Source organism: Hyaena hyaena, unplaced genomic scaffold (assembly GCF_003009895.1).
Source record: "Hyaena hyaena isolate Hyena2069 unplaced genomic scaffold, ASM300989v1 scaffold_76, whole genome shotgun sequence".
Classification (NCBI taxonomy): domain Eukaryota; kingdom Metazoa; phylum Chordata; class Mammalia; order Carnivora; family Hyaenidae; genus Hyaena; species Hyaena hyaena.
The window spans coordinates 1,565,697-1,592,350 of NW_024080709.1; the positions used below are offsets into that span (position 1 = coordinate 1,565,697).

A 26,654-nucleotide genomic window follows, 5' to 3' on the forward strand; every position below is an offset into this window, starting at 1 on the left:
ATTCAACAACGCATTAAAAAGATCATTCACCATAATCAGGTGGTTTTTGTTCCTGAGATGCAAAGGTGGTTCACAACTTACAAATCCATTAACAGTAACACATCACATTAACAAGATAAAAAATAAAAAACATATGATCATCTCAACAGATGGAGAAAAAGCATTTGATAAAGTACAAAATCCATTTATGATAAAAACTCTCAACAAAGTTCGTTTACAGGGGGAACATACGTCAACATCATAAAGACCGTATATGAAAAACCCACAGCTAACATCACACTCAGTGGTGATAAACAGCTTTTCCTCTAAGATTAGGAGCAAGTGAAGGGTGTCCACTCTCACCGGGTTTATTCAACACAGTACTGGAAGTCCTTGCCACAGCCATCAAATAAGAAAAAGAAGTAAAAGATGTCCAAAGTGGCAAGGAAGAAGTGAAACTGCCACTATTTGCAGAGAGCATGATACTATATGTAGAAAACACTAAAGACGCCACCAGAAAACAACTAGAACTGATAATGAAGTCAGTGAAGTCACAAGACTCAAGTTAATATACAGAAATCTATTGCGTTTCTCTGTTAATAATGAAGTAACAGAAAAAAGACATTAAGAAAACAATCCCATTTACAACTGTACCAAAAAGAATAAAATGTCTAGGAATAAACTTCACCAAGGAGGTAAAAGACCTGTGGTCTGGAAACTATGAAACACTGATGAAAGAAACTGAAGATGACATAAACAAATGGAAAGACATTCCATGCTGATGGATTAGAAGAACCACTATCGTGAAAATGTTCACACTACCCAAACAATCTACAGATTGAATGCAGTCTCTATCAGCATACCAACATTTTCCACAGAACTAGAACAAACAATCCTACAAATTTGTATGGAACCACAAAAGACCCCAAAGGGCCAGGGCAATCTTGAAAAGGAAGAACAAAGTTGGAGGTTATTACAATCCCAGTTTTTAAGATACAAAACTGCAGTAATCAGAACAATACTGTACTGGCAGAAAAAGAGACACCTAGATCAATGGAACAGAACAGATATTCCAGAAATAAATATGCCTTTATGGTCAATTAATCTATAACAAAGGGAGAGAGAATATACAAAGAAGAAAACATAGTCTCTTCAACATATGGTGTTCGGAAAACTAGACAGCTACATGCAAAAGAATGAAATTGGACCACTTTTTGACACCAGGCACAAGAGTAAACTCAAAATTTACTAGTGACCTAAATGTGAGACCTGATACCATAAAAGTATTAGGAAAGAGGCAATAATTTCTTGGGATATCAGCGATAGAAACATTTATATACGTATGTCTCCTCTGCCAAGAGAAACAAAAGCAAAATTAAACTCTTGGTATATACCAAGATAAAAAGCATTTGCACAGTAAAGGAAACCATCAACCAAACAAAAAGGCAGCCCTACTGAATGAAAGATGTTTGCAAATGATATAACTGGTAAGGGGCTAATATCCAAAATATATAAAGAATTTCTGTAATTCAACACCAAGAAAAACCCAATCCAATTGAAAATGGGCACAAGACATGAACATTTTTCCAAAGAAGACATACAGATACTTAACAGACACATGAAAAGATGCTCACTTTCACTCATCATCAGGGAAATACAAATCAAAACCACAATGAGCCATCACCTTACACCTGTGAGATGGCTAAAATAAAAAATACAAAATAACAAGTGCTGATGAAGATGTGAAGAAAAAGGAACCCTTGTGCACTGTTGATGGGAATGCAGACTGGTGCAGCAAACATCAAAAACAGTATGGAGGTTCCTCAAAAAATTAACAACAGAATTACCATATGATCTAGTAATCTCAGCACTGGGTATTTACCCAAAGAAAACAAAACACTAATTTGAAGAGATATGCACCCCTGTGTTTACTGCAGTATTACTTACAATAGCCAAATGATGTAAGCAATCTAGGTGTCCACTGATTGATTAATGGATAAAGAAGATGTAGTATATTATACACAATGGAATATTACTCATCCATTAAAAAAAAAAAAAAAAAAAAAGAGAGAGAGAGATCTTGCCATTTACAACATGGATGGACCTGGAGGGCATAATGCTAAGTGAAGTAAGTCAGTCAGAGAAAGACAAATACCAAATGATTTCACTCATATGTGGAATTTAAGAAACAAAACAAACAAAGGAAAAAGAGACAATAAAAACCAGACTCTTCAACTACTGGGACCTCATCAAGACAAAAAGCTTCTGCATGGTGAAGGAAATAATCAGCAAAACTAAAAGGCATCCGACGGAATGGGAGGAGATATTTACAAATGACAGATCAAGGGTTCGTATCCAAAATCCATAAAGAACTTACAAACTCAACATCCAGAAAACAAAGAATCTAGTGAAGAAATGGGCAAAAGACACGAGTAGACACTTTTCCAAAGAAGACATTCAGATGGCTAACAGACACATGAAAAAAAAAGCTCAACATCACTTATCATCAGGGTAATACAAATCAAAACCACAATGAGATAGCACCTCACATCTGTCAGAATGGCTAAAACTAACCACTCAGGTAACAACAGATGTTGGTGTGGATGGAGAAAAAGAAACCCTCTTGCACTGCTGGTAGGAATGCAAACTGGTGCAGCCACTGTGGAAAACTGTATGGAGGTTCCTCAAAGAATTAAAAATAGAACTACCCTATGACCCAGCAATTGCACAACTCAGTATTATTTATACAGGTGTGCTGTTTTGAAAGGGCACATGCACCCCAAATGTTTATAGCAGTGCTACTGACAATAGCCAAAGTATGGAAAGAGCCCAAACGTCCATCGATGGTTGAATGGATAAAGATGTGGTGTATACATACAATAGAGTATTACTCAGCAATCAAAAAGAATGAAATCTTGCCATTTGCAACTATGTGGATGGAACCAGAGTGTATCACGCTAAGTAAAATTAGTCATTCAGAGAAAGACAAACATCATATGGCTTCACTCATATGAAGATATGAATATGAGATACAAAACATGAACATAATAGAAGGGAAGTAAAAATATAAAAACAGAGAGGGGGAGAAAACATAAGAGAGTTTTAAATACAGAGAACACACTGAGGGCTGCTGGAGGGGTTGTGGGTGGGGGGATGGGCTAAATGGGCAAGGGGCATTAAGGAGGGCACTTGCTGGGATGAGCACTAGAGTGTTATATATATGTGATGAATCTCTGGATTCTACTCCTGAAATCATTATTGCACTATATGCTAACTAACTTGGATGTAAATTAAAAACAAAGCAACCAGAGAACTTGGTTTACTGAATCACTATATTGTACACATGAAACTAATACAACGCTGTATGTTAATTATGCTTGACTTTAAAAAAATGAGAAGAAAAGAGAAACCTGTATAAAATACATGCCTTGGCTACCATCACATCTATTCTTAACATGACTCATGCCCCAAGGAGAAGTTAAAAGACAAACCCTGAATTTGTGAGTAAGTAGGAATTGCAGGTTACACAGATGCTGAAATTGTTTGGCAGTCTTCACAGTGAGTGGTATTTTGATTTAAAGTAGCATTTAAAAGAGAAGCATGGGAAATGGCAGAGTAGGCGGATCCTGAGCTCACTTCCCATGCACACATCAAGTGGGTAACTAAATATAGTGAAACTCCCTCTGAAAATGACCTGAAGACTAACAGAACCTCTCCCACAGTGAAAGATAAAGAAAGCCACATGGAGGAGGGAAGGAGGGGCAGGGATGTGGTCAGGAACCAAATCCCTGGCACAGTGATCCCTATCATGCGTGAGCAAGGGGATTGAGTCCCACAGGGGGCACCCCCAACCCTGGCGATCTCCAATGGGTAGATGAGCCCCCATAACCTCTGGCTTTAAAAATCACTGGGGCAGGAGCCAGAAGGCTATAGGAACTGATATTTTGCTCTTAAAGTGCCAGTGCATTATATCACTTGGTCTGAGACCCAGCACAGAAGTAGCAGTTTGGAAAGTGTCTGGGTTATATGTGACAGAGATTTACTTTTTAGGGCATGTGCTGGAAGAGCAGGGATCTGTAGGAAATTTGTCTATGAATGTATATATTGGTGGGAGCCAGCTCTGACACTGTCCATCAATCTTGCTAACGATGCTTGTCCTGCCCCACCAAGTGGACAACTTGTTCTGGAGAAGGATGGGGCCAGCCCTGCCCACCAGCATATCCAAAGAAGTCTTGGTCCAGTCACAACAGTTCACACAGAGGTCACCCTGGAGTGCCTGGTTCTGGTGAGCAGAGGGGACTGCATCACTGGGCCTTACGGGGTGCCTTCTACACAAGGCCACTACTTTTAAGACCAGGAGATGGAGCCAATCTACCTGAACATAGAAACAAACACAGAGTCAGACAAAATGAGGAGACAGAGGAATATGTTCCAATATAAAACTTCAGAAAAAGGACTACATGAAACAGAGATAAGCAATCTACCTGTTAAGAATTCAAAGTAATGGTCATAAAAGATGCTCACTGGATCTGAGAGAAGGATGGATGAACTCAGAACTTCAACAAAGAGACAGAAAATATTAAAAAGAACCTATCAAAGCTGAAGAATAAAACAACAGAACTGAAAAATACACAATAGGGAATCAGCAACAGATTAGAGGACACAGAAGGACAGGTGAGTGATTTGGAAAACAGTGCAGTGGAAATCACCCAAACTGAATACCAAAAAGAATAGGAAAAAAAACCCAAAAACCTGAGGATAGACTAAGAGACCTCTGGGTCAATAAGTATACTGACAATTGCATTATAAGGGTCCTCAAAGGAGAAGAGAGAGAAAAAGAGCCAGAAAACTTTTTTGAATAAATAATAGCTGAAAACTTCCCTAACATGGAGTAGGAAACAGATAGCCAGGTCCAAGAAGGTAGAGAGCTCCAAACAAGATGAACCTAAGGAAGTCCACATAATAGCTAAAATGTCAAAACTTAGAGGCGCCTGGGCGGCTCAGTCAGTTAAGCATCCAACTTCGGCTCAGGTCATGATCTCGTGGTTTGTGGGTTCAAGTCCTGTGCTGACAGCTCAGAGCCTGGAGCCTGCTTCAGATTCTGCCCCTCCCCTGCTTGCACTTTCTCTCTCTCTCAAAAGTAAGTGCACATTAAAAAAAAAAAAAAAAGTCAAATATTAAAAATAAAGAGAGATTCTTAAAAGAAGAGAAAGGCAACTAGATACATACAAGGGAAACCCCATGAAGCTGTATGCTCATTTTTCAGGAGAAACTTTGACAGATGGTAGCAGCATACTATATACAAAGTGGTGAAAGGAAAAAAAAAATCTACAAGCAAGAACACTCTACTCAGCAAGGTGATCACTCAGAATTGAGGGAAATATAAAGAGTTGTCCAGGCAAATAAAAGTCAAGGGAGTGCATCACCACTGAACTGGCCTTAAAAGAAATGTTAAAGGAACTACTTGAAGCAGGAAAGGCCATAACCAGAAGAAAATTATGAAAGGAAAAAGTTTCACTGGTAAAATTAAGATAGTAGGTCATTCATTTATAAAACTAGTATGAGGGTTGAAAGACAATGCAGTAAAATCAACTGTATTTAAAATAATTACGGGATTCACAAAATAAAAAAGATGTAAAATACGACATCATGCACATAAAAGGGGAATAAAAATGTAACATTAGAATGGGTTGCACTTAGCAAACTATCAATTTACATTGCTATACAGCTAGGGTGTTATTTATGAACCTCAAGGTAACCACAAATCCAACACCTATAAGAGACACACAACAAATAAAGAGAAAGGAATCCAAGAATAACATCAAAGGAAGTCATCTAATCACAAAGTAAGAGAAGAAGAGCTATGAGAGGAACTCTGAAGACAACCAGGAAACAGAAGACAGCAATAAGTACATACCTCTCACTTTAAACAGACTAAACGGTCCAATCAAAAGACAGAGGATGACCTAATGGATAAAAACAAAAACAAAACCCAAGACCTATCTATGTGCTGCCTATAAGAGACTCACTTCAGACCTAAAGACATATATAGACTTAATTAAAGTGAAGGGATGGAAAAAGATATTCCACTTAAATGGAAGAAAAAAAAAAAGCTGAGGTAGTAATATTTAAAAACTTGTAACAGACAAAACAGACTTTAAAGTAAAGGCTGTAATGAGACAAGAAGGGCACTGAGTAATGATAAAGGGATCGATCCAAAAAGAGGCTATAACAACTGTAAACACCTATGCACCCAACCCAGGAGCCCCTATATTATGCAGATAAAGTAAATACTAACAGACTAAAGGGAGAAGACTGTCAGCACTACGATAATAGTAGGGAACTTTAACCCCTCACTAACATCAATGAATAGATCATCCAGGCAGAAAATCAATAAACAGTGGCTCTGAATGACACATCAGACCAGACAGACTTAATAGAAATATACAGAACATTCCATCCCTCCATTCCCAAACAGCGGAATCCACATTTTTCCAAAGAAGACATTCAGATAGCCACAGAAAAGATGCTCAACCACTAGTCATCAGGGAAATGCAAATCAAAACCACAAGATAACACGTTACACCAGTTCCTGATGGCTACTCACAAAAAGACAAGGAGTAACAAGTGTTGGTGAGAATGTGGAGAAAAGGGAGCGCTCTTGCCTTGCTGGTGGGAATGCAAACTTATGCAGCCACTGAAAAATAGTATGGAGGGTCATTAAAAAAAAAATAGAACTACCCTATGACCCAGCAATTCCACTTCCGGGTATTTATCCAAAGAAAGCAAAAACCATTACTTTGAAAAGATATATGCACCCCTATGTTTACTGCAGCATTACTTACACCAGCCAAATATGGAAACAACCTAAGTGTCCACTGATAGATAAGTGGATAAAGAAGATGTGATACAAACATACACACATACACAGAGGAATATTACTCAGCTTTAAAAAGATTTTTCCAGGGGTGCCTGGGTGGCTCAGTCAGTTAAGCGTCCGATTTCGGTTCAGGTCATGATCTCACGGTTCGTGAGTTCGAGCCCCACGTCGGGTGCTGTGCTGACCGCTAACTCAGAGCCTGGAGCCTGCTTCGGATTCTGTGTCTCCCTCTCTCTCTGACCCTCCCCTGCTCATGCTGCCTCTTTCTCTCTCAGAAATAAATAAAACATTTAAAAAAAAAACTTAAAAACAAACTAAAAGAAAATTGTCCAGGGAGCCTGGGTGGCTAAGTCTGTTAAGTGTCCAACTTCGGCTCAGGTCATGATCTCATAGCTCATGAGTTTGAGCCCTGCATCAGGCTCTGCTGACAGCTCAGAGGCTGGAGTCTGTTTCGGATTCTGTGTCTCCCTTTCTCTCTGCCCCTCCCCTGCTTGTGTTCAGTCTCTGTCTCAGAAAAATAAAATAATAAAACTAAAAAAAATAGTTTTTCCTATTTGTGACAGTAGGGCTGGACTAAGAGGGGTTTATGTGAGTGAAAGGAGATGGACAGAGAAAAACAGACATCAAATGATCTCACTTGTCTGTGGCATCTAAAGAGCAGAACAAATGAGCAAACAAAACGGAAACAGACTCGTAAATCCAAACACACTGGTAGGCGCCAGAGGGGAGATGGGGCAGGGGATTAAGAGTACAAACGTCCAGGTACAGAACAAGTCACAGGGCTGGGAAGTGCAGCACGCGGGACACAGGCAGGGAGATCGTAGGAACGCTGCATGGCGACAGGCGGCTAACTCCGCCTACCCCGGCGAGCATTTCACAATGTCCAGAAGTGTCAAATCACCGAGTCGTACACCTGAAGCTACTATAATACTGTATGTCAAGTATACGTCAATAAAAAAAATACCGCATTTCAAATGCAAACGAGACTCCTGGGCTCTGAAATTTGTGTTCCCGTTGCGGCAAGTGCATTTTACACAAGGGATTCGACATAAGCACGACGCCCCAGATCCAAGCCCACGGACCGTGGCCGCCAGCCTCGCTTACCTCTGGAAGGGAGGACTGGGCACCGCGCGTCTGCTTGATGGCCTCCTCGTAGCGGGGAGGGTCTTTCGTCTTGGGGACCGGGCTCCCAAACAGGGAGTGCTGGACGACGCACTGCTGGGGCGGAGGGGGCGAACCAGGCTGAGGCAAACAGAGGAGGGCGCATGTCAGCTCTGGGCAGTGAGCTCAGAGGGCGGCCTCATCACGGGGCGGCCGCGTCACAGGGAGGCCACGTCACGGCGCTCCTGAACTCAGGAGCCTGCTCACCTGTGGCCCGTGTGGCCGACAGCGCCGGGGCGCCATCCTGTGAGGGAAGGCTCACCTGTTCCGCGATAACAGCTAAGCTGCTCCTTACCCGTCACCACACTATTTTGGCTATTTTGTCCCGTTAGTACTGATACTCAGTCCCTCCACGCCTGAAGCACTGGGTTCTGGAATGCTTTAGGGCCCCGCAAGCAGCACTGTTCCCGCTGCCCCCATCCGCACAGCACTACCTTGGTGGGGGCGGGGGGTCCGTTCTGCAGGGCGGGAAGTGGGGTGCCTCGGGACTGAAGAACGCTGGCGGAGGTCTTGGTAACAAAGGGCTGCTGGACCGCTGGAGCAGGTGGTCTCTGATATGGAAGAACTGAATTTGATGCCGAGTTCGTGAAAACCTGTAATGAACAAGTATTTTCCATTCAGTCTGTTCTTTTGCTCTTCCCGCCGAAGAAAACCATGTTTTAGGACGAGGCTTGGCAGACCTTCTCTGTGAAGAGCCACCACGTTTGCAGGCCACGGACTGTCTGTTGTAACCGCTCACCTCTGCCACTACAGCCCGGAAGCAGTTTGGACAACACCTAAAAAAATGGGCGGGGCTGGGTTCCAATTAAAACTTTATCTACAGAAACAGACTAGTGGCCGGGGGTGGGGGGGGTGGCTGGATGTGGCCCTCAGGCCATGGTCCCTTTACTCACTGGCCTGTCTTAGATGGCCGCGTGGACTGTACCTGCTGGGAAATCAGCATTTGCTCAGTGTAACTTCTTTCTCAGATTGCTCACCAGGGTGGTCTCGATCTACTTTCACAGCTTTAATGTCCACGATTCAGCTAATAATCCCCAAACCCACCTCTCTTTTCCAGCCTGTTCCCAAGTGCCAAAGCCACATTTATAGCCTTTACAAACATAAATTTGAGACATCTCAAATTTAATAGATTCCAAACTAAACTTTCCCCGTTCCTTCCACCACCTCCAGCCTCTGAGGAAAAATCATCCTTGGTTCTCCCTTCATTTATTTTTAAAACGTTGGTAAATGGAGCCGTCAGTCTCCACGGCTCGCTCCGCTCAGTGCTCACACGCCTTAGGAATACCTCTTGAATCAGGCCTCTGTCCTCCGCGGTCCTCATTCGGGTCCTTGCTGCTGATGGCCGGACGGCCTGGCAGCCTCTTCACCGCACCCCCCTCCCCGTCAACCCTCCGCTACAGTTACAGCCTTAACACACGGCGGATGGAGCCCTCACACTCCCCGGCTCCTCTGTCCTTAGGTAAGACCCTCATCTCCGGCTGGCACAAAAACCTTCTACCACCTGGCCCCTTTTCTGTCCCACTGGAAAGGCCACACAGGCCGCGGCCACACTCAATGTTTCAGTTTGTTGAGAACGTCTCCAAGTCCTTGCAGGGCCCCATTTAAAACCTGCCCCCGTCTGAGAAGCTGTCCTTGGCTCTGTGAGCGAGCCGAGAGGATTCCCTCCTGTGGAACTACCAAGTGTTTGTTTAGCCCCCATCACAAGCCAAAGGTTTTATGGCCTTTGACAAGCGTGTGGTCACAGTGTGATTCTGTGACTGTATTTCGCACAACTGGTTTACTCATAAAAATAGTTCATAGACTTCATACCACTAGTATTCTGAAAAAGACAAACTTACCTCTATATTTCTATTGTAAACATACATATGTATTTCTTAAGCGGGCAAGTATATCCGTGTGTGCGTGTGTGTGTGTGTCCGTCCCTTCAAACAGTAAAGCTGCTGTGGCACGGAGTCTTGGAAGTGTACTCCTCTTTGAAAAAGTTGGAATTAATGATCCCTAATTCTAGTGGGTCTTAGTGAATAAACCTTTATTTATCCTGTCTATATCACGTCGTTCTCTCTCCTCTCTAAAACAAAGGAAACGGTCTTGACATCTGAACATTCACTGAGCTGATCACTACCCTAAAATGTTATTGTGAGCCCAAAGTCCATAATATGCAGGTATAAGTCACTGCATTCCCAGAGGAGATTCCAGAAGAGAGCACATGTTAATGTGACTACCGCTGACCTCAGACTTCTGTCTGCTGCTCAAGTGGTCTTAGCCCAGACAGCTCACACCACCTCGGGGCGTGTCTATAGGTACACCTAATTATCCAGGTTCTTTTACGCTGAAGATTAAAATCTGGGACTCATAATTCTCAAGAATTAAAACAGTAAGACCTATTTTTGAGGCCTTAAGAGTTTTCTATCAAGGAGTATGTGCACACAGCTCCACCTGCTGGGTAAAAGGGAATTTTGGTGACTTTTGGGCTACTTAACATCAGAATGTTTTTGGTAGGAACACATGTAGAGGTTACTGAGTCCTAGACCAACACTGTCGTCTCAAAGATGAGGAAAATGACACTCAGAGGAAGTAAGTGAATTGTGCATCAGGCCAAAGATGCAGGAAGTGGGGAACCAGAATACGCAGACCTGGGCCTTCTGGCTCCTTAATCTAAAAGATGGCAAACTCTTAAATATGTGAAGATCTTACTCAAGGTAAACACTTCAGAAAGTATCTTTTTCATCTTCAAATATCTGTTCCCAGGGAACAGCACTTCCCTCCCACCCAACTAGATGATTAATTTGAAAAGAAATGTATTTTAAAACTCAGAAAATCCTACATATGAGGATTAAAAACATACTTTTGAAGCTTTTACTTGGAAAAGGGCTTTAACTGTTAAAACGACCCATCTTTCAGTAAAAAGAATCCCTTTTCCCCAAGTAACTGGGTAATCTGCAGGAGGACGGCGGGTGACCGACCTGGGGCTCATCCAACGGGAGGCGCATGGCACAGAAGAACAGGTGCTTCCCACAGAGAGACCACTAGGACACCTGCAGAATGGCTGAGCAGATGACAGTCACCATCGGCGACAGCCTGTCACTCACTAGCACTCACCCACCTTTCTAACTTGCTGAGGCTGACTGAGCACATGTGGCGTGAAAGTGTCTGGCTTCTGAGGTACAGTCTGGGCTAAGCCTGAGGACAGGGTGGTGGCTGCTGGCTGAGGCTGAGGCTGAGGCTGAGTCTGGATTCCTGCTTGTGCTGGAGTCTAGGAAGCAAATAAAATACCAATTTAATTATCAAAACCAAACTCAGAATCAAGAGTGTAGATGTGGGGGCACCTGGATAGTTCCGTCAGAAGAGCATGTTACTCTTGGTTGTGGGTCTGAGCCCCAGGCCAAGTTTGGGTTGAGTTTGGGTATAGAGATTATTTAAAAATATAAACATAAACTTTTAAAAAAAGAGTTTAGATGTGGGGAACATACCTGAAATGAAATGATAAAATATTTACAGATAGATACACACTTCATCGACACATAGACTTGAACCTTAATTCTAAACCAGAGTGTTAAACGCCAGACCGGTTATTTTCACACTCTTATTATTTCTTAAGCAGCTAAGATTTTCACCTGAAAATTTTGAGAAAACAGAAAACTGAATAAAAACCTGTAGTAGCTCTACACATACTAGGTCAGGTGTTAAAATAATTTTCATAGCAGCAAGGAGACCTGAGGCCTGACTGCGCCAACAGTATGTGCGCCCTCTGGAAACAGTCAGCTACGTGTGGGGGCTGCACGTGCCCCGAAGAGAGAACATCAACTCTAGTGGAAGATTTGGGTGGAAAGAAAATGTTTAGAAAAGCTGTACCACAGAGTAGACTTTCTATGTCACAGACACTCTACACTTGAAGCAGGGGAATTAGAATGTTTGCACATGCCAGGGCCTCTGGGTCATGTTTCCTTAGCCCCAGGGGCATGAGCCAACGCTTTGCGCCATGACGAGTGTGCGGGGGTGGGGTGGGGGTCAAAGCTGAGGAGCAATGCCCACAGGTGGCTTCTGTTTGCCTGTGGCCCACACACTGTGGGGGAACCTACCAAAATGCACTGCATAAAATCAAGGTCAACACAGGTTACAGAGGCATAAAAGGAGGTGCTATGTTTACCAGTGTTTGATCATCCCCCTCAGGAACACCTTCACCCTAAGTTTGTGGTCACACCTTCCTCAGATGCCCCACATGCCTTAGGCATCTTCACTTCAATGGTGTCTTTCAAGAATCACATTTAGGAGGCAGAATACATGGGTGGGCGTAAAAGTAAAAGCAGGGCAATCAGAAGGCCCAGAGCTGGCCCGGAGCAACTTATCCAACCTTTCAAGGCCTCAGTTTCCCTACCTCAAAATGGATGCTATCAAACTGAGATCTTCTGGGGGAAGGGAGAGATGAAGGGGGCAAGCCATTTAAAGCTCAAGGGGCGCCTGGCCGGCTGAGTCGAAGGAGCACACGACTCTTGATCTCGGGGTCGTGAGTTTGAGCCCCATGCTGGGTGTTGAGATAACTTAAATTAAAAAAAAAAAAAAAAAAAGGTACTGATGCTGTGCCTTGCACACAGCTGGTTTCATGATACTTTAACTGGTATTTCAAAATGTCTGCATGTTCACTAAAGACACCGTGTTCACTAAAGACAAAAGCTATCAAAAGTAGGAAAGCACCCCTTGCTCGTTTTTACCATAATGAGACAATGCCAGCTATTAACATTTCTGAATTAAATTTTACGCCTCCCACGCCCACGCCCACATTTTCTGCGACTCTGAGGCCTGGTCTGGGTGCACTATGAGAGGGCTCGGGCGCGCGTCATTAGGCAAGTGTCTGTTCCCTGCAGGCTGTAAGGCAAAGGAGTTAGAAGCCACACTTCACACCTGGAGTCTGAGGCTGCCTACTGGGAGCTGCACTGAGGTGACACTGGAGCCCTGGACGGACAGCGGCAGCAGCAGCTGAGCGGTCTGTGTGGTCAGTAAAGCCTGAGGCTGAGCGACAACGGCAGGCGGCGGCTGTCCCTGGGAACTCACGTAAAACTGCGGGACGACGCTCTGCTGCTCCGCCTGGGCCACGGGGACCTCCTGCTTGATCACTACGGCCTTTTTGGCAACGAGGTTCTGGCCGCCCGTGGAGACGGGCTGGCCTACAGGGTGGCCGGCCAGCGGCCCAGGCTGCCTGGGGCTGGAGCAGTCGGGGAGCGCCGCCTCGTCCTTGACGGAGGAGCCGACCCCGCCGAGCTTCGGGTCCAGCTTGCTGGCTGAAGCGGTGGGGGCGCCGGGCTGGGGCTCCAGCGGCGGCTGCTGCCGCTGCCCTCGCTTTTCAACCTCAAGCTGCATTTTCAGAACCTCCACGAGCTTCTGCTCCTGTTCCAGTTTCCGCTTTAGCTCCTCGATCTGCTTCTCCTTCTCCTGCAGCTTGCGGTCCTTCTCGGCCGCATCCAGTTCCAGGCTCGACAGCGTGCTGCTGGTGGGACTCGGGCTCTCTTCGCTGCCCGTCACTCTCAGAGGCGACGAGCACAGGAACTGCGCAGGAGACATCATGGTCATGATCTCGGTGAACGTGTCTGCCATGCTTGTGTCCTCGGTCCCGAGACTGGACTGCTCGGAGGGGGACGGCGAGATGGGCAGAGGGGAAGTGACACTCTCGACGTGGGCGACGCTGCTGGCTCCGGCAGGCGGCAGCTCTGCCTTGAAAGAGGAGCCTGAGCTCGTCACGGAGTTGTGCAGCGTTGTCACCGGCAGTGCCACGGTGACTTCGGGGTTGCTGGTGACGATGGCAGACGCTGGCACCGCCAGGACGCTGCCGGCAGCCACACCGCTGCTGTTCACTTCCTGGTAGGGCTTCAGGCGTTCGATGAGGTCTGGTTTGGTGCCTGACACCGGAAGGCCCCGTAACTTCAGCTCCGTCTTCAGTTCCGACACCTGCAAGCACAAACACGTCACGTCTCTTCTCTCGGCACCGCAGCTTTCGGCAGACCTATAGGGCGCGCGGACGGGGACGGCGCCTACGCCTGCCAGCCCCGCACTAGCACGGTTCTTCTCCCGACACACACACAGCTGTGGACCTGAGGCACTGGAAAGGCCGGCGGGAAAGCAAGGGCTTTTAGAGGGTAATTCCTGTTATGTCCAAGGACTTGCCACCAGAAATCATGAGAACAGTCACATTCATTGGGTAATTACCATGTGCCAGACACTGGTGAAGCGCTTCATGTATATATATATATATATATGTATGTATGTATGTTTTAAAGCAGGCTCCATGGCCAGCGCAGAGCCCAACTCGGAGCCTGAACTCACGACCCTAAGATCAAGACCTGAGGGGAGCGCCGGAGCTGAACGCTTCACCGACTGAGTCACTCAGATGGCCCTATTCTTTCAATTAATCCTCACATGAGGTGTGGGTATTATTATCACTATTCCTGGTTCACAGATGAGGAGACTGGGACAGAGAGAGGCTGACCCGTTGTGTCCGAGCTACCATGGATGACGAGAGGCTGAGCTGGGGTGGAAGCCTGTGCAGTCTGGACTCGGAGAGTAGATTCCCTGCTTCTCCCCAACTCAGCAATGAGTGGGGAAGAAGAAAATCTCCCTGTGCAGTCAGAAGCGGTTTGGTGCCCGCACATGGTGTGTGCTCAACAAATGAGAGTTATTACTAGTCCTTTTCAAAGAAACTTAATGGATGTAAACGGAAAGTACCCCTGGAAAAGTTATCTTATAGCTGAAATGTCTATTGAAAATTTACCTACACGTCAGACAAATGTGGCCAATTATTTATGTTTTTGTGGTAATTCTGCGTGAATGAACTCTACTCTGAATTATTACCTTTAGGTCATCCAAGCTAGAAGGCAGAGGTCCCGGCTTTCTCACGGGAGCAGGCGGATTCTGTCTTGGTGTGTTAGGCGTGGTGTTGTTCAGAGCTGAATTACCACTGTTGTTATTTTTGTCATTGAGTGGCCTTCAAAGAAAAAGAAAATTAGAGTTTATAATAAAATCATTTCTGAATTTGATATTCCTTCTGCTAACAAGTTGTTAACTTGTAAAGAGAAAAATACCATGGTCATGGATTGGAAGAGTCAATATTATAAAGATATCAAATTAGACCTCCCCCCCCCCAAAAAAAAAAAAAAATCCCTGCAAGTTTTATTTGCTTGCTTGCTTGGTAGAAATTCTGAACGTGACTCTGAGCTATATATGGAAACACAAAGGACCAAAAATGGCCATGGCATCCTTAAAAAAAAGCAAAGCTGGAAGAATCATACCATCAGTTATCAAAATTCATTAAAAAGCCAGTTAGTAAGATGGTGTAATGCTGGTACAAGGGCAGAACAACAAATGGAAGAGAAGAGAGAATCCAGAAACCTTGACAGAGAGAGTCTCTTGATTATCACCAAGATGGCACTGTAGTGCAGTAGAAAGGCGGTGGTCCTTACAATAAATGGTGCTGGGCCACCCTGGATATTCATACAGATAAAACTAAGGCCCTGGACTGACCCCTACCTCACACCATCTCAAAAACCTAAATGTGAATTATAAAAGCAATAAAGCTTTTAGAAAACAGGATAATATTTTGGGGTGTCTGACTTTGGCTCAGGTCATGATCTTGTGGTTCGTGGGTTTGAGCCCTGTATCAGGCTCTGCACTGGCTCACTCTCTCCCTCTCTCTCTGCCACTCCCTGACTTGTGCTTTCTTTCTCACAAACAAACAAACTTTAAAAAAAAGAAAACTTAGAATAATATCTTCAGGGCCTTTGGGTAGGCAAAGATTTCTTAAACAGGACACAAAACGCACTACGAGAGACAGCTTTAAGAGTGAAAAGTCAAACCATAGGAGGAGATACTTCTAATACATATTTATTTTAATTTCTTAATGTTTATTCATTTTTGAGAGCAAGCGAGCGAGTGGGGGAGGGGCAGAGAATTTGAAGCAGGATCCAGGCTCCGAGCAGTCAGCACAGAGCCTTACATGAGGCTCAAACCCACGAACCGTGAGATCATGACCTGGGCTAAAGTCAGACACTTAACTGACTGAGCCACCCAGGAGCCCCTGTAATACATATTTCTGACACGTCCTCATATCTAGAATATACAAAAAAATCTTACAAATCAGTAAGAAAAACACGAAGTCCAATGGGAAAATGGGAAAATCTTGAACAAGCCTATCACAAGAAAATAGATCCAAATGGTCCATAAATGTGTGAACAGTGCTTAACCTCACAAGACACGAGGAAAATGAAAAAAGGCATGACAAAACAGCGCTGCACATCCAGCAGAACTGCCGCTGTGACGAGCAAGACACCGACACGGAGCACTTGGAACACCAGAGCGCTCAATCACGGCTAGTAGAAGTGGGGATTGGCACAATCACTTTGGAGAAGTGTTTTATGTTATCTACTCCAGAAAAACCTGTGCCTATCCCGACCCAATTCCATTCCTCAAGGGACACCTGACAAAGATCTACATACATGAACCAAAAACACAGGTCAGAATGCTTAGTATGGCCTTATTCATAATAGTCCCAACTGGAAACAACCCAGCTGTCCACCAAGATGATGATGGTGGACACATTACAGAAGACCAGACAGGAATAAAAATTTACTGCTATCTGCACCAGTAAAGATGCATCTCACGAGCACAATGTTGAGCAAAGGAACTCACATGCATACATATACCGTAAGACTGCATTTATATAATGTCCAAAAACAAGGCAAAACTACTCAATGGGAGAGAAGTCAGGTAGTCACTGAGAGGGGATGCAAGGGGGCCTTTGGGGCACTGATAATAATATATTTCTTGATTTAGGGAGTGGTTATGGAGGTGTGTTTACCTGGCATCATTTTTCAGTTATGATTTATGGACTTCTCTATCACTTACACTTCATTTAAAAAGGTGATTAAAAAAGGGGTGGTACTTCTGTACTCATTTTCCTAAACTCTTTTCCACAGCAAAGCCGGGTCCCGTTCTAGCTTCTTCCCCATGATACTCTTGGCAACAATGGCATTTCCTCTTCTGGGCGGCTGACACCAATTAAAGAAAGGTACACATGATGGCTGATACTGTACAGCAAATTCCATTGGAGCCTCGGGCTTTATCCTTACAGGAGCCGTGGTGCTGAAGCATGGAGACTCTGAATTTCATATTCTGAATAGGGACCTGATGTTGCTTATGGGGAGAGGTCCATGCTTAGATGAGCTTTGTCCAGTGGGTTTTAGGAAGATGGCGTTTGAGCCATTTCTGGCCCTGTGAACAGCTAACTCTTGACATTCACTTGGGGTCTTTGAAAACCTGCCTTGGGGCGCCTGGGTGGCTCAGTCAGTTAAGCGTCCGACTTCAGCTCAGATCATGATCTCATGGTTCGTGGGTTCGAACTCCACATTGGGCTCTGTGCTGATGGCTAGCTCAGAGCCTGGAGCCTGTTTTGGATTCTGTGTCTCCCTCTCTCTCTGACCCTCCCCCGCTCATGCTGTCTCTCTCTCTCTCTAAAAAATAAATTAAAAATTTAAAAAATTTAAAAAATCTGCCTAAATTGTATGGAAGTTAAATACTTTAAGTATTTGAGATGAAGTTTCTTGAAACTGGATGAAATGACAAATATTTTATGTATCATTTTTCTCCTCTCTAAAAATTCAGTTTTAAAATCTATTAGGATTACAAAAATGTTCTGTAAATCAGAACCTCTCAACCATACTTTCATTACTATCTCCACAAGGAGACTTTTTAAGAATTTTTTTCCCTAATCAACCGCCCAGTGAAGTTTAATACCCTCACAGATGTATGGCATAATCACCTATGCAGCATATGCGTGGCTATGCTCTCTTAAATCGCAATTGCAACATTCCCCCCAACCGACTTCTGCTCCCTTGTGAACAATTAATTATTCTATTCGTGCTTTTGGTTGAGATTCTGTAATGCTGTACTTGTCACTATGGTTAACAGCTCAACCTGTGAAATAACGAGAGTAAGTTGCTTGGTTCAATCTTTGAAATAACGAGAGTAAGTTGGACCTCTGTTTTTTCCCCTAGACCAACAGAGAACGAAAACATGCCGTGGCAATGTCAAATGTCCGTGTGGGCGAGAAGCCCGAAGTCCAGACACCCGAAACGACCCTCCAGGACCCCCTGTCAGCGTGTGGCTATGCTGTGACTACCACCCCATCCTGCACGGTACCAGGGGCTGTGTTATGAGGTCGAACCTCACTGCTGTGGGTGCTACAGACTTCTGCATCCAGCCTCCTGTACTGGAATTTTGGTGAAAAGAAACACGGAGTTAGAAAACATCATCTCCACCTTCAGAACCTGGAAATTAAACAGAAGTGACGTTCCCCAGTGATGCGCACAAAACTAAGTGATCTTTCCCCCTCCGTGTTCCTGGATCTTGTGTGGGATGCTCTCCTGGGCTGGGTGGCTGGGCTGCGGCGGCCAGGGGTGTTCACGGGGGACAGGGAGCCTGCAGCCTTAGTGGAAACACACAGAACCGTTACAGACCAGAGACTCAGCTCCTCAGATGCACTCTGCCCATCTACGCCCTGGCCCCACACAGTCAGTTTCTTTCATTACAGAAAAGACTGTTTCATAGATACTACTTATAAAATCCTTTTATAAGATTCTCAGTTTTCCAGGTTTCCTCGCCTGGGAGTGCGGTCGGCAACTTCACCTCCTCCTGGAGTTACTGAGAGGAGCACAATGATGTCAAGCAGCCGCGCACACTCTGGGTGCGTTGTCAGGAGCACGCAGAGGGGAGCCAGTCACCGCTCGCATCCCTGGTGCCTGATGCCCGAGGAGGCAGCAGGGGAGGACGCCTCCCTCGGGCCTGGACAAAGCTGAGAAGCGGCGGCGGTTTGCCTCTGATGAGCTTCCAATTCTCTTTGGTCTTCCCTGGTTCCCTTCCAAGGTCAACATCTCAGTCAGGCCTGCTTGCTCTTAAAATAACAACATGCTACAAAAATTCTTTCTTTCTTCATCTCTGCGCCCTGATGTTTTAGATTTAAGTGCTTCACAGGAAGGTCCAAATGACTAATAGGTCTAATCTTCCTCGAGATATCAGGATCTTAAAAGAAAACAGTGAATTGATAATCATTAGCATATGAGGCGATAGTTCTTAAGAGAGGAGCCTTTTAGCAGATCTTACTCCTTGTCTGCTCCCAGGAAGTGGGGCGCCCTGTGCTGGAATGCTCGGCATACGCGGAGACTAGCGGGGGTGAGTTTCCACACACTACACGGATCATAAACTGAGCGGCCTAATCACTGAGGAAAACTTTTAACTCAAATGAAATTTTGAACCTTGTAGACTTTCTTTCTGTGAGGTGAATGTAAATCTCCCTTTCTCCTGAAAACTGAGGGAAATGAAAGGGCATGTGCATTTGTATCTATGTTTCCCAGAAAATGCATACTGAGGATGGAAACCTAGAAATTTCCTTTCGTACATAATCAAAGTTTGCTATGGATTCAGTCTCAGAAGCTGTCGGAACTCACTCCCTTCCGTCTCTCCCAACTGGGCTCAGACTCTGGAAACACATTCCTTCTCCACAGTTGTTGGTCACCAAGACCTTTAACTGTCTCTGAAACATCTCTCATCTGTTCTTTGCTTCCCCTTATCAATGCCCTTATCCTCTCACATCTCCTTTATTGTGAAATTCCTGTTTTTTCTATTTCCAGACTCCCCTTCATTACCAGCATCCCGCTGCCCTGTCTTGCACTGTGGTTTCACCGCTCCAGTCCTCTGAATCATCTACCACATCAAGATGCAAGGCTGCTCGGCTTCAAGTTCCTCTGACACGGGCTCGACTCAGTTTTGTCTTCGACTTTTCATCGCATTCCTCATTCAGGCTATTTTTCTCATCATCCAGTAAAGAGGCATTGCCCGCTCCTTCCTCTGTTCCCGCACGGGGATCATTCCCCTTTGCATGAAAGGGCCCTTCCCAAGTTTCAGGCTCTTTCCCATAGAAATACCCTGCCTGCTTCCATAAAGCTCTCCTTGACCACTCCAGCTTCTACACTCATCCTTTTTCCCCCCTTTTTTTAAGCTGTTTGTAGCAGGACTTACACTTGTTATACTTTTCTCACAGCGTCTGATACTATCTGGGTAAATGACAGGCAGATCTCTCCTGGGTGCTCTCTTCAGGGCACCTGAAGCTTGAAAGCTTAAGGCTCGGAACGGATTTTGGAGGACAAACACTGGACGGGGAGGCAGCGTCCTGGCACCGGCGCCAGGGCAAGATGCCACCTGATGGGCTTTGAGCACAACGAGGGAGACTAGTCGTGCAGCCCCACGACATGCACCCCTGGGAACCAGCGGACCGGCGCGCGCCGCCCCAGCCCCCGTACTTGAGCGGCGCGGGCAGGATGGTCTGGTAGTTGTAGTGCTGCTGCTGCTGGCTCAGGATCTGGAGCTGCAGGAAGAGCTGCTGCTGCTGGAGCAGGCGGGCGTAGTTGGAGTCCATCTGCGGCTCGCTCTTCTCCCCCTTCTGGTCGGGCGGGATGTACTGGTGGTACTTCAGCTTCTTTACCCGTGGCTTGGGGTCTTTGCACTTTTTGCTACGGTGCTTGTCGTTAGGGTTCTTGGGATGGCTTTGCTATTTTTAAGAAAAAGAGAGGAGCATTTTTATTTTTATTTATTTTTAATTTTTATACCTTTTTTAAAATAGTTTACTGTCAAGTTGGTTTCCATATAACACCCAGTGCTCATCCCCACAAGTGCCCTCCCCCATGACCACTGCCCCCCCTTCCCCTCCCCCCATACCCATCAGCCCTCAGTGTGTTCTCAGCTTTTAAGAGAGGACCATTTTTAGAGGCGCCACCACATTGCGGCCTATTCTACCGCGTGCCTAAATGATCTGACATAAAAAAGCAACGTACCTCAGAAACTGGTGTAGCCGCTCTGGAAAGCAGTACACCACATACGTTGCCGGAGCTATGAAAGCATGTGTGTACCTTCTCGGACCACGCAATCTGGCGCCTGGGGCCTCAGTCGATTGAGCTTCCGGTCTTGATTTTGGCTCAGGTCACAATCTCATGGTTTGTGGGTTTGAGCCCCGCGTCGGTGTCTGTATTGACACCATGGAGCCTGCTTGGGCTTCTCTCTCCCTTTCTCTCTGCCCCTCCCCTGCTCACACCTTCTCTCTCAAAATAAATAAACTTAAAAACAATCTGGCCCCTAAGAACTTAACTTTCTCCTGCTCCTTGTTTCCTCAGAGTAAGGGAAGGATGTACTCAGCTAAGCATGATCTTTTCAAGTTCAATAAAAAGTTACTTTGGGTCTCTTGTTTAGACACACTTACATATGTTGTCTCCTAGTGAAAAATGGGCTGTATGCTAAATATACAAATGGAAAAGGATAAGGTGTGCTTCACCCTAACTGGGCACTATATTTTGTAGCCATTAAAATTATATTCTTTAGTGACTATGTAAAAACAGAAGAGCGCTTCTAATGGAATAAAGCAGACTATAAGGTTACACAGTTCTAATGATGACACAAATACAAAGTACTGCAATCTCACATTATTCATCAACTCCCTGTCATCTGCTTATCGTGTTCTCAACAACAGATTTTACTGCTGGTGTTTTCAGAGTGATGGTAACAACCAACGGGCTGTGGGTTAAGGAGGCTGCACTATAACTGTTATGTAAGGACACACGTGACTCAGCCAATCAGGAAGGCACCTGTTGGCAGAGGGAGCGGACCAGGCACGTCAGAACCACCGTCCCTCTGGCTAAGTCTGCTCCTACGTCTTCAATGGCACATTCTCTCAGGAAGTGAAGGTGGGAAACAGCTTTCCTCACAAACCCCGAAAAACTGCGGTCTGCTTCCCAGCACGTACCTGGCTTTTCCTCTGCCAGCGGAGTCCTAGGATAGCCCACCCAGCCTCTGGCTGTCACATTCCTACACGATGCCTCTTGCCCTAGAATCAAAGCCCTCCGTAAAGATACACTAGTGAAGAGGAGCAATTCAGAGAGGCAGAGACCACTCAGGGCCCACAGGGAAAGACGCGTTGGCATTCAGTCTTGGTGTCATCAGTGATTTGTGCTTGCGGGTGTGGGCAGAGGGCGGATATCAGCTCAGCTGCCGCCTGCCACCCTCTGGAATTTCTGGCTCCAGTACCAAGTGATAGAAGATGGTGAAATAACACTGCTCTGTGCCCTGAAGCCGCAAACACTGGGCCACTCTGACAAAGAGAGGCTGGAGTAGAAAGAGAAAGGCCTCCTCTGTGCACGAGGGCTGAGGACCAGGGGAGTGCCAGAGGGTAGACAGAAGGGAGGAATCTGCCCCAGGTACCTCCCTTGGGGGAGTGCTGCCCTGCGCTCACCGGGAGGCACAAGGAAGTCGCCCGTGCCCTCCGAGGGCTTGGGTCCTGCCTGGCCTTATGACTTCTGGGGGCCTCACTTCCTCACGGAAAGATGCAGAGAGGGTGAGCTAGCTCTCTGACGTCCTTTTTCAGTTCTAAAAGTTGGAGATCAGGGTTCTGCTGCTTTTGGCAAAAGCTGTTTACACTATTCCTGTTTATTCCCCCCCTTATTTAGCAGTGCTATATGCACTGAAAAAAAAAATTTTTTTTTTTTTTTTTATATTTTTATTTATTTCTAGGAGAGAGAGAGACAGCGTGAACAGGGGAGGGTCAGAGAGAGAGGGAGTCACAGACTGAAACAGGCTCCAGGCTCCGAGCTGGCAGTCAGCACAGAGCCCGACACGGGGCTCGAACCCATGAACCACGAGATCATGACCTAAGCGAAAGTCGGACGCTTAACCGACTAAGCCACCCAGGCGCCCCAGAAAAAAAATTTTTTTAAAGCATACTACATATTCAAATTTTTAATCTTCCTAGGGGCCTCTTTTTTTTTTTTTTTTTAATGTTTTATTTATTTCTAGGAGAGAGAGAGAGAGAGAGACAGCGTGAGCAGGGGAGGGTCAGAGAGAGAGGGGGTCACAGACCAGATCTGAAACAGGCTCCAGGCTCTGAGCTGGCAGTCAGCACAGAGCCCGACGCGGGGCTCGAACCCACGAACCGTGAGATCATGACCTAAGCGAAAGTCGGACGCTCAACCGACTAAGCCACCCAGGCGCCCCCCCAGGGGCCTCTTCTAACTGAATTATTTCGCCAAGTAAAATGTAGGGAACAGTGCCACCAATCTGCAGGCCAAATCTGCTGAAGCAAAAATTGTAGCTGCCTGTCTGAAGCCTCTGAGCTGTCATGTAATACATCTGGAATACCAGTGAGCTTGACCTTGTGTAATAAGTCCAAAATTATGTTACCATTAAAGACATCTGTTCGGGAGGGTTATGATTCATCAGTGCTGTGCCGAAGTGACTCTATCTTACCCTACCTCTGGTGTGTCTTTTCATCTTAGTGGCCTGGATGGACGCAGGATGGGGAACCGCTGATGAGATGTACCCTAAAGCCTTTCTGCGTGGCTCTGGTAGTTTTCTAGAGACCAAGCTCTGTGCAGTTCTTCGCTGACTACAGAGCAGCAGCCACTTGCTGAGGGTGGTGGCGTCCAACAGGAAGGCCTGAGCTCACCAGTGCCCATGGTTGTGTCCTCAAGGCTCCAGGCGGAAAGGCAGACACGTGCCTTTGTGTTCCGCGCACAGGGCCAAGGATGAGCCGTGAGAAAACCGACCTCACACACCAGCGCAGGCCGGAAACCCACCTTCACCAGTGCTGGACCGGGCTTTGCAGAGGACACCGCGTTTGTGGGGAGGACAGGAGCTGGGGACCGGGTCGGGGGCTGATCCGGAGTAGGAGTTTTCAAGAATTCAGGAACTGCTGGGGACACTGAAGTAAACTGCTGGAAAAGGCAGAGAGAGAGCAGGCGTGTGAACTCGATGGCATAAAATTAGAAAAACCAGTGTTACAAGGGAGTGACCTCATTTTTTGAACGCCCCCTAGGAAAGAAACAAAAGAAAATATGCTATTGTGTCTGAGACCCAGATGGCGGAATAACATGCTTCACGTCCAAGGAGCCAAGTTCGCCCCAACGGCAACAAAAAGCAGAAGCTAAATAAGATGGTTGGATGGGCTAGACCCTAGAGGTGTTTTCTCAGAAATACAGTCAGAACCGCCCTTTTCTGGCAGAAGCAAAGTCCAAGGCTCTTGCAGAAATGATCAGAACAGTATGTGGTACTTGGGGAGGCTTTCTTGCCGTGCAGATCACAGTAAAGCCGGCTAATTCAAACATGGTATTCAGTCTCGGTTCTGGCCCACTCGGGCCTCTCCAGCACACCCCAGGTCCCCGGCCCGGCAGCGTTCGGTGAGGAAGCACCCCCTCCCTGGAGGTTCCTCCACACATGTCCTTAAATGTGCTTTACAGCTTACGTCCCTGTGTCCAAGTCCGACTAGCACTCTCTTTAACCATGTCTGTCCATTTCCCACCACAGTCGGGCATCTGAAGAATGTATTCTAAGATGGCCTTGTTTCATTGAGGGCACTCTCACTCACACCCAAAGCAAGAAGCTAATTTGTTACCAAGGCCAAACAAGTAACCACTAAACCTGGGAGTGGTGTCAGATATTAACAGAGGAAGCTACCGAAGGCTTTCAAAGCTTTTCTCCACAGCCTAACAGCCTACTTCCCCTGACTATCTACTGTAAGTAGATTTTAAGTATTCAGTTACTGGGAAGAGATATTACTATGATAACAAATCAGTTAAATGTTGCATAGCAATTACTACATGGACTTAACTATTACCAGCCTTATTTTAAGGAAAAATCTCTTCCTTTATCACTTCCACCCCCCTCCCCACACAACTCTTAAAGCCATTACAAGAATCAGAATCAGTTCTTTTGCTGATGTATTTGGGTTTAAGAACAGCAGATTGTATTTTCCTTCCTTAAAATAAATGACCTGAGAACTCAGAGGCTATTCAGCAGCAAGAAATATGAAGCTTGGCACATACTAGTTATTCAATAAATATTTGTTTAATGGGTGAATGGAAATTCCTTGTGGCTTTACTCATGCTGGGTCACACTCTCAAGGCCAGCTGAGACCGTGAGCATGTGTGAGTGTGCAATTAACTGTGCGTGCCTGTGGCGGCTGTCTCCCTGAGTTTTCCTTCTTGCCATTGATTTCCGCTTTTAAATAATTACTAACAGTAAGGGTTGACAATAAAAAGATGTGACTTTTGAAAGATGGCTATACGGTAGCCCCCTTACCCATGTTTAATCTTTCTGCAGTTTCAGTGACCCGTGGGTAACCGTGGTCCTGAAGCAGAGGATCCTCCTCTGACATACGGTCACAAGGTCAATGGCAGCTTAATGCTACATCACAGGCCTATGTCATTGATCCCGCTTCATCTCCTCATGGAGGCATTTTTATCATCTCACGTCCTCAAGAAGACGACAGCGTACAATAATGAGGCATTTTGAGAGTGGAAGCCCACATTCACATAATTTACTTGTAACTGTCCTCTTTTTTCCAGTTCTTAATCTCTTACCGTGCCGCCTTTATAAATTAAACTTTACACTGGTATGTACGTATAGGGAAAAACCGTATATACAGTGTTCTGTGCTATCCGCGGTTTCAGACACCCACTGGGGTCTGGGAACACGTCCCCGGTAAGTAAGGGGAGAACCCTGCACTTGATTTCATTCAAACAGAAGTGAAGACAGGAACTTCTCCAGGAGTCTTGAAACCTGTACTCCAGGCTGACGTCTGCCCCCAAACGGTGCTGAGACAGCTGCCTTCTCAATGAACCTCTGATGTGAGGGGAAAGTTGGTGGCCAGCTAAGTTGTCACTGTCTTAAGAGATATGGTTTTAAATTCTTGGTTTTCCTTTTACTTTGCACATTTTTTGGAAGTGAGGATATTTATCTCTGGGTCAGTTTTCCCATAGGGGAAAAACATTCCTTGGCTGTTAAATAATTGGCATATGAAGTAGAATCACATATTTGCACATATATCTTTATATATGTGTGTGTACATAAAGTATATTTAAAAAATTACATACACATACACGTGTATATATAGTCATATACATGTGTGTGTGTGTGTGTTTTGTTCCTTGCAGGTAAATTCTCCTAACCTGGCAGCTATTTTATCCATCCAGCCCTCCAGTGACTGATATGACTGCAATGATGCATGTGACAGCTGTCCATTTTAATAATCTGAAAAATAATCCACAAGCATAATGTGGTATCTATTTATGAAAATGCTTCTCCTGTATTTCTAGACCTTGTCTGACTGACTTCAGCCTTGATTATTGATTCTCTCATCTTACTAGCTCCTTTGGTATTTCAGTGCGACTCTGCTGCCCAGACAACCACAGACCCCAGCATAACACAAGAATAACCCAACTGAGATACGGTGATTATTCACATTACCTGATCTGAAGATAAATTCTGATTATAATGGGAGAGATGTCTAAACTCTTCTTTACATATTGCCAGTCTTATGTGCCTTAGGAATGACCCCTCAAACAAGCTGACATCCTAGTGGCTAGGACGTTAGGATCCTTCCTGGTGGCTAGGGTTACCCAAAAATCTAAGTATCAGTACTTCTGTAATGATGGTATTCCAAAAAGCATAAAAACAATATCCAAGCCATAAAGGGTACTACACTTATTTTGTTCCATCACAAAGCGAGCTAAAGTCTTGAAAGAATACTTTAAATGTTCAAAGTTCCACTGAGAAC

General features: G+C 45.4%; 1 protein-coding gene across 18 annotated transcripts in view; it reads right to left on the bottom strand.

Moving 5' to 3' along the window:
- Positions 1-26,654, bottom strand: part of MRTFB (myocardin related transcription factor B) — a 213,897-nt gene that overhangs the window by 16,861 nt on the left and 170,382 nt on the right. For 12 of the 18 annotated variants that reach the window (XM_039233581.1, XM_039233598.1, XM_039233589.1 and 9 more), the window contains 7 exons: positions 23,677-23,814; positions 20,359-20,606; positions 14,861-14,993; positions 12,920-13,960; positions 11,124-11,273; positions 8,455-8,613; positions 7,964-8,101 (listed from right to left, as the gene is read on the bottom strand). In XM_039233581.1, coding sequence (XP_039089512.1) covers positions 7,964-8,101; positions 8,455-8,613; positions 11,124-11,273; positions 12,920-13,960; positions 14,861-14,993; positions 20,359-20,606; positions 23,677-23,814 — 2,007 coding nt within the window. The remainder of the gene's footprint in view (positions 1-7,963; positions 8,102-8,454; positions 8,614-11,123; positions 11,274-12,919; positions 13,961-14,860; positions 14,994-20,358; positions 20,607-23,676; positions 23,815-26,654) is intronic. The other 6 variants (XM_039233590.1, XM_039233584.1, XM_039233588.1 and 3 more) reach the window with 3 other exon arrangements.